An 8,231-nucleotide genomic window follows, 5' to 3' on the forward strand; every position below is an offset into this window, starting at 1 on the left:
TGGCCTAAATGCATGAAGACATCATCTGTGATCAAAACTAACATGATATTCGTGATCAACACCCCGAAAAACCCCATAGCAGCCACACTTTACGACGTTCTAACAGGTCCCGATTTCCCGACTTTTGGGCCATTGACCTGGCCTGGAAGGTCAACCAATGACCAAGGACCTTAAAATTGGGTATCATCGACTTCCTCTCGTCACGGGCAACACGCTCATTTTTTTACGCAAAGCTCTAGCTTGATCAGGGGCGAAACGGCAAAGGGGGTCCAACGGACCCCCCCCCCCCCCCTTTACGTTCGCGGCTGGAAAAACACCAATACCGGCGAAGGTTAACATCCACCTTGCCGCTAAAGTGGTAGGTGGTAGGTAAATTAAACGCCGTAGGTAAATTATCGGCGCTAGCGCGCCACACAACCAATAGGGAAACCACTCCACGGACAAGAGAGCGGTGATTTGGTAATGAAAAGGACGGTTCAGGTAAATGAAGAGCCATATTTGCTTCGCCATAATCCCACACACGCCCGTATGAGTGATTATCTAGTCAGAGCTTTTGCTTGCTGATTGTGAGGGGTAAGATGGGGATGTCCCCATCTTGCCCCAAAATGGAACTCCCCATCTTACCCCGGCACGTTCACAAAATGTTAAGGACGCCACACACACAAAATTGCACTATTTAGAATAAATAAAAACACACTGTTGACCACCATATAAATGCACCTTAGTATACAATCATCAAGAGATTACCTTCACTCACACTGAAAACCAGGAACTCGCTTTTCCAGACCCCGTAAATTCCGATCATAAACATACGTTTTCACATCCAAACCCATCAAAAATATTGCTGTGGTCACAGGGCCGCAATAATTTTGTTATTGTCGTTTCTGGTCTAAAGGAAGTAAATAACCCCAGTGATCCCGTTCAGTCGCCTCTGAAATTCTGTATTTCAGTACCTCCCCGTCATACCCCGCATCCCCGTCTTGCCCCGTCTTCCCCTACACAGCCTAAAAAAGAATGTGGCATTAAGTTGTAAGCAATGGTTCTTCACTGGGTTCAGTCCTGGTCAACTAATAAAGAGATATGCACTGCAGCATCTTGACTGCACTGTACAATTTACAATTAGTGCTGCAGGATTCGGGAGACCAAGTGGCTCCGAACAAAGTGATTCTACTCTTTTTGGAGCAGGATTATGAGTTGTTTAAGACATTTTACCTTTAAAGGGACCCTCCCACCTCCAAAAAGTTAATGAATTGGCATAAAAGTGGTGTCGCATGGTTCAGGCTTCAGAGTGAGCAAAAATGAATACCTATCATAAAGTAACAAGGGTGTACTGTACAATGGTGCATCCCCTAGCTCATTTGGTAGGGCATTAGAGCGTTCTCTAATTATACCAACACATTCATTTATTTTCAGGATTGATGTCTTCCTAGGAGCTCAGCTGTGATTTGACGATGTGGATGCCGACTCACATTCAGCTAACAGTACAGAGGGCCAGGGGCCTTCTGACCAAGGGAAAACATGGTGAGTGGGCTGCTACATGCAGGCTCAGCAGCGGCCTGTCAAAGCTCTGCTGCCGTTGGCTCTGTCCTTCTCTGTCCCAGTTTGTGCTGGGTGCCCCCCGTCGGTCGTGGGGGCCAGTTACCCAGTGTCCCAGTATCGTCTGAGTGTCCCATCGCTGTCCCAGTGTCCCAGTATCGGCCAAGTGTCCCATCGCTGTCCCAGTGTTTGGTGTGGGCCCAGCGGCGCCGCGCTCCGCTGCGGGAGAAGTGGCACAGCGTGGCACAGTGGTGGTGTCGGTGACGGCGCCGGGGTAGCGCCTGTGCTCGCCATCTCAGGGGCTATCCTAGCGCCGGGTAGCGCCTGTGCTCGCCATCTCAGGGGCTATCCTAGCGCCGGGTAGCGCCTGTGCTCGCCATCTCAGGCGCTATCCTAGCGCCGGGGTAGCGCCTGTGCTCGCCATCTCAGGCGCTATCCTAGCGCCGGGGTAGCGCCTGTGCTCGCCATCTCAGGGGCTATCCTAGCGCCGGGGTGACGCCTGTGCTCGCCATCTCAGGGGCTATCCTAGCGCCGGGGTAGCGCCTGTGCTCGCCATCTCAGGGACTATCCTAGCGCCGGGGTAGCGCCTGTTAGTGCCGGGGTAGCGCCTGTGCTCGCCATCTCAGGGACTATCCTAGCGCCGGGGTAGCGCCTGTGCTCGCCATCTCAGGGGCTATTCTGGCGCCGGGGTAGCGCCTGTGCTCGCCATCTCAGGGACTATCCTAGCGCCGGGGTAGCGCCTGTGCTCGCCATCTCAGGGGCTATTCTGGCGCCGGGGTAGCGCCTGTGCTCGCCATCTCAGGGGCTATCCTAGCGCCGGGGTAGCGCCTGTGCTCGCCATCTCAGGGACTATCCTAGCGCCGGGGTAGCGCCTGTTAGTGCCGGGGTAGCGCCTGTGCTCGCCATCTCAGGGACTATCCTAGCGCCGGGGTAGCGCCTGTGCTCGCCATCTCAGGGGCTATTCTGGCGCCGGGGTAGCGCCTGTGCTCGCCATCTCAGGGGCTATCCTAGCGCCGGGGTAGCGCCTGTGCTCGCCATCTCAGGGGCTATCCTAGCGCCGGGGTAGCGCCTGTTAGTGCCGGGGTAGCGCCTGTGCTCGCCATCTCAGGGGCTATTCTGGCGCCTGGGTAGCGCCTGTGCTCGCCATCTCAGGGGCTATCCTAGCGCCGGGGTAGCGCCTGTGCTCGCCATCTCAGGGACTATCCTAGCGCCGGGGTAGCGCCTGTGCTCGCCATCTCAGGGGCTATCCTAGCGCCGGGTAGCGCCTGTGCTCGCCATCTCAGGGGCTATTCTGGCGCCTGGGTAGCGCCTGTGCTCGCCATCTCAGGGGCTATTCTGGCGCCGGGGTAGCGCCTGTGCTCGCCATCTCAGGGGCTATCCTAGCGCCGGGGTAGCGCCTGTGCTCGCCATCTCAGGGACTATCCTAGCGCCGGGGTAGCGCCTGTGCTCGCCATCTCAGGGGCTATCCTAGCGCCGGGGTAGCGCCTGTGCTCGCCATCTCAGGGGCTATCCTAGCGCCGGGGTAGCGCCTGTGCTCGCCATCTCAGGGGCTATCCTAGCGCCGGGGTAGCGCCTGTGCTCGCCATCTCGGGTTATTTTACAGCGACACGCTCACTTTGTCTGACTGCGATAATAATCTAGATATGACGTTCGTTGTACTCAGTGTTGCATAATTTCACGTTTTTGTTTTAAAATGTTTGATGGCGTCACGATTTTTTAGATCTAAGGGACATCGCCGCATATAGTTTGTCATGTGCTTGGTAACTATTTGATAGATGCTGTTGTTCAGTGCCCACATGCTTTCACTGCTCGATATGACGGACGCTTTTTTCATCTATGGTGGCAGACTATATGTGTTAGTTGACGTAATGGATCACTGATGGATTATTTACGCCGACTAATGCAGACATTGCTATGTGCGTCCACGTCTGTTGGGTGACCACTGGCCCGACCGGTACCCCTGGCCCTGAACTGCGACCACAGACCATTCCGCCCGCCGCCAGGAACCAACGACTGCTTTGTGGTGATGAGCCTGGGGAAGGAGAAATTCCAGACTTCCGTCAAAGAGAAGGCCCCGCCGGACGTGACGTGGTGCGAGGAGTGTGAACTGTGAGTACACTAGGCCCTGTGGGCACTCGGGTCCATGTGAGGAGACTGGGTCCCCTCGGGCCCTGTGAATGCACTGGCTTAGAGTATAATGAACACTATATGAAATTATTAATTAGTTACGTTTATGCCACATGAGAGCAAGTGAACTGACGTTAACTTAATGTCGTGAAAGCTTTTCTGAAGCCATAGCAGCATGTATAGACGGAGTAGATAAATTATTTGAAAATTTTAGATTTGATATGTGACGACTTACGAATGTCAGAGTCTGTCGTCTACACAATGGTTACCACATCTTATTATGTATGATTAATGGCCTGCGACCTGGTCGGTCGATTTGCGTCTTCTAATCACAGTTCACTCGGATTTTCCCCAACTTTGGCCCCGTTGTCACGGGCGCTGGTGACGTGGAGAGTAGATTTGATGATTCCACTCAGCAGAGCTAGATTGTAAATCGATTGTAATTTAATTAGAGATAGAGAAGCTAGTTGTTGAGGCGCGGCACATGAAGGGGCCGGATGGAACCACTGGTGCTCTCATGTATAACTCGCGTAAAGTCGGCGACAGACGACGCTGTGTGATGTGTGGCGGAGACCTGATGGGTCGCTGCTGGTTGTGATGGAGACTGATGGGTCGCTGCTGGTTGTGATGGAGACTGGTGGGTCGCTGCTGTCTGTGCTGTGTGGCGGAGACCTGATGGGTCGCTGCTGGTTGTGATGGAGACTGGTGGGTCGCTGCTGGTTGTGATGTGTGGGTCGCTGCTGGTTGTGATGTGTGTGTCGCTGCTGGTTGTGATGTGTGAGGTCGCTGCTGGTTGTGACGTGTGGCGGAGACTGTTGGATCGCTGCTGGCTGTGATGATTCAGATTCAGATTCAGATTCAGATGCATTCGAATAAGGTCCACAATAAACGTGGCTTTTCACTCATTCACGTCTTATGTAGAGCAGACAGGGAAGCTGGAACACAAGAGACACTACGGCCACTCTCATTCTTACACATACGCATGCACGCGGGCGCGCGCGAGCGCGACACCAAAACACTGAAGCTCACAACGACATAGCAAATCGCTTCGCTTCAGCCCGAAAAGATGGAATGCCGGGCTCAATGCGCGAGTTATTAATGAGTGACATTCCGCGATAACAGAGTCGCCGCCTGCCTGCCTCAACTCGGATTGTTGGTAGGGTATAAAGATCAGCCCGTCTGGTGTCATGATTGTGCCGCTGACGCGCTCGCGGTCCAAAAGTCTGGAGTATGGCGTCCGGCTGGCCTGACCTTATTGTCCGATCGACAGCGCACATTGTATGGTAGGCCACAAGCTGCTTAGCCGTGAGCCAGCGAAGCTGCGATATTGCGTCAGAAATGTGGTCACATCGCCGCTTTCCTGTCACAACACGTGCACAGAAGTTGATGATTTTCTGCACACGGTGGAGTTGGGTCTCAGTACATGATCCATATACAGACATACAGTATCGCACAATGGATAACACGAGTGCCTGTACAATGCCCTTCACGACAGAACTGGGTATAACGTGGCGTGCATGGTTCAGGGCAATCAGGATCCCAGCGCATTTACGGGACATGGCGTCAATGTGGGCTTCAAAGTTGAGATGCCGATCAACTATCACGCCGAGGTTCTTAACTACCCTAGAATCGGGAATAGCATTTCCACAGAACTCAAGTGTAACAGGAGGCAGATGTGTAGTGTAGTGCCGGTGGAGACTGGTGGGTCGCTGCTGGTTGTGATGTGTAGATCGCTGCTGGTTGTGATGTGTGGGTCGCTGCTGGTTGTGATGTGTGGGGTCGCTGCTGGTTATGATGTGTGGTGCCGGTGGAGACTGGTGGGTCGCTACTGGTTGTGATGTGTGGGTCGCTGCTGGTTGTGATGTGTGGGTCGCTGCTGGTTGTGATGTGTGGGTCGCTGCTGGTTGTGATGTGTGAGGTCGCTGCTGGTTGTGATGTGTGGGGTCGCTGCTGGTTGTGATGTGTGGGACTGGAGGCCGGTTCCACGTATTCACTGCTGCGATGATCTCTTACGTCATGCCGGGTGAGAGGAAAACTCCGGCTAAGCTGGCACAACTGGTATCCATGCTCCGAGTGCTTATCTATCAAGGAACAGCCTTGGAGCGTGAAGGCCATTCTTAGCCAGATTAAGCGGCCTTATCTGATGGTGCGTGTACTTACTGGCAGTAATGAGGACGTGATCCACGCATTTATTTTGTTGGCAATACGTCATACCGGATTGAGGGTCAGTGTCCAGATCCTTCGGGGCGCCTAGCATTGCATTGGCCGCTGTGTATCCGCCGTTTTCATGCGGAACAGAGTGAGCCGGTGGGCGGAACCCCGATCGGTGCGGAGTCAACGGCTCGCTGACTTCTGCGCCTTAAATAATCCATACCTTTTCCGGAACGCCCAGTCACGGCCACATAGTTTTGAAATGTTTTTAATAAGATAGTGCTCCGTCTGGGATGTGTGTTCTTAACCTTAGCTGGGGGGTCCGTTGTCTGAAGTGAGTCGCAGTGAGTTTTTTCTCGCGACTACCTATGGCTATTGGAGCGTGTGCGATTGCTAAATTTTCCGGGCACGAGCTACGTGAGAGCGGTGGCCTGCCTACCCTCGGGCGCGCGACGCCACGCCACCCGGTAATGTCAGCTCTCCGTACATTACCCAGCACCTTGCCGTTTGCCATATGCAGCCCGAAGTAATAAAGTGACTGCATAAACTAGACGCGTTGTGGATAATTTTGTTATTGTTGTTTTTTGGCATGGTAATGCTAATCAAAGGTGGATGACAAATGTCCACGGTCCAGCTACGTGGACCGTAGTTGCATCCGTGGATCCGTGGATCCAGCATCCGTGGAGCGTGGCGGATTATTATGCCCCGATCTTTCAGCTACACGCCGAATCCATCCCGTGTCAGCTTCTCACCAGTCTCTGGCAGTGGGGTCGGGCGAGGTCACAGCGCTCGCTCGTCCCCGGCTGTCGGCCGGATGGTGCTAGGGTCCTGTGTGGTATATGGCGCTGGAAAGGCCCTGTGTGGTGTGTAGTGTACCGTCGCTGCCGGCCGCGGTGCGCCCGATTCCTCCCAGGGAGGATAAGCGGTCCGACCGCCGCGCCGGCCGCGGATCGGGGGAGCCCGGCCGGCCCGGCCGGAGTGGCACGGAAACGGTTTGGGGTGACGGCCGTGGCCGAATCGCCACTTGTCGTACCAGGCAGTGCATGTGTCGAGTACGAGCTCTGTGGCTAATCCAGCAGACATTTACCCAGCTATTTACCGGTGACGTGACAGCACTTCTCCTCCGGGTCTAATTGCGGTAGAATTCGGCGCTGTTTTACCGTGAAATTCCTGTCACTCTCCGTTACAATCGCTGCCGGCTGGATGCGGTTCGCATTGGTCGGCTCAGCTGTTGGCTGTGGCTGTGGCTGTTGCCCGTGGCTGTTGACTGTGGCTGTTGTTGGCTGTGACATGGTACCCCCGAGCGGCGGAAGGCGGACCGATACCAACACAGTGGCGCTAAACTCGCCGATATCCGCGACCGCACCAATATGATGTCGGCATGCTGACCGATATCGAGATCGTGTCCCTCTGCTGATCGATATCAATACTCCGTCGGTATGCCGCTGATACGATATAATGTTATGCTGACCGATATCGATATGTTTTCGTTATGCTGACCGACATCGATATTATGTTGGTATGCTAACTGATATCGATATGATGTCCGTACGCCACCGATATCGATGTGATGTCGGTATGCTGAACGATCGATATGCTTTTTGTGACCAATATCGATATGATAGTTATCGCGATGCTCACTAATATCAACATGATGTCGCGATTTCGATATACATGTCTGTATGCTGAGCAATATCGATATGTAGTGTCGATGACCGGCACCCCGCCGGTCGCTGCAGTGTGCCCGGGCTGGGCCGCCTCCCGCTGCAGGTATCAGAGCCCCCAGCCTGGTGACCGAGAGGCTGCCTCCGTGGTGACCCGCCTCCCTGGTCTTCCACAGCACCATCCCCCAGCAGGGCAACACGGCCGAGATCAAGCTGACGGTGCTGCACCGCAACTTCCTCGGCGTGGACGAGTTCCTGGGCCAGACGAGCGTGGCGCTCTCGGACCACGACGCCTACGAGACGCCCCGCAGCCGGTGAGCGAGCACCCCCCGCCCCACGCGCGCGCCCGGCACAGGTCGGCAGGGACGGGGCAGTCGGAGGGACAGGTCAGCAGGGACAGGTCAGGTGCAGGGACAGGTCGGCAGGGACAGGTCGGCAGGGATGGGTCAGCAGGAGGGACAGGTCGGCAGGGACAGGTCAGAAGGGACAGGTCGGCAGGGACAGGTCAGAAGGGACAGGTCAGTAGGCAAAGGTCGGCAGGGACAGGTGAGCAGGAACAGGTCAGCCCCGGCACAGGTCGGCAGGGACGGGTCAGTCGGAGGGACAGGTCAGTAGGAGGGACAGGTCAGTAGGAGGGACGGGTCGGCAGGGACAGGTCAGCAGGGACAGGTCAGCCCCGGCACAGGTCAGCCGCGTCAGGTCAGCCCGGTCCCCGGCACAGGTCAGCAGGGACAGGTCAGTAGGGACTTGTCA

The 8,231-nt window shown here is 55.3% G+C and overlaps 1 protein-coding gene across 1 annotated transcript; it reads left to right on the forward strand.

Annotated features, from left to right (window-relative positions):
* Window positions 1-1,303: 1,303 nt before the first annotated feature.
* On the forward strand, window positions 1,304-7,796 carry LOC122373342 (rab11 family-interacting protein 2-like). The gene is made up of 3 exons (XM_043351307.1): window positions 1,304-1,521; window positions 3,540-3,645; window positions 7,655-7,796. The coding sequence occupies exons 1-3, from the start codon at window positions 1,452-1,454 to the stop codon at window positions 7,794-7,796; spliced, it is 318 nt and encodes a 105-aa protein (XP_043207242.1). The 5' UTR covers window positions 1,304-1,451.
* The last annotated feature ends 435 nt before the right edge of the window (window positions 7,797-8,231 follow it).

Source organism: Amphibalanus amphitrite, unplaced genomic scaffold (assembly GCF_019059575.1).
Source record: "Amphibalanus amphitrite isolate SeventyFive unplaced genomic scaffold, NRLGWU_Aamphi_draft 001479F_arrow, whole genome shotgun sequence".
NCBI classification, from domain to species: Eukaryota; Metazoa; Arthropoda; class Thecostraca; order Balanomorpha; family Balanidae; genus Amphibalanus; species Amphibalanus amphitrite.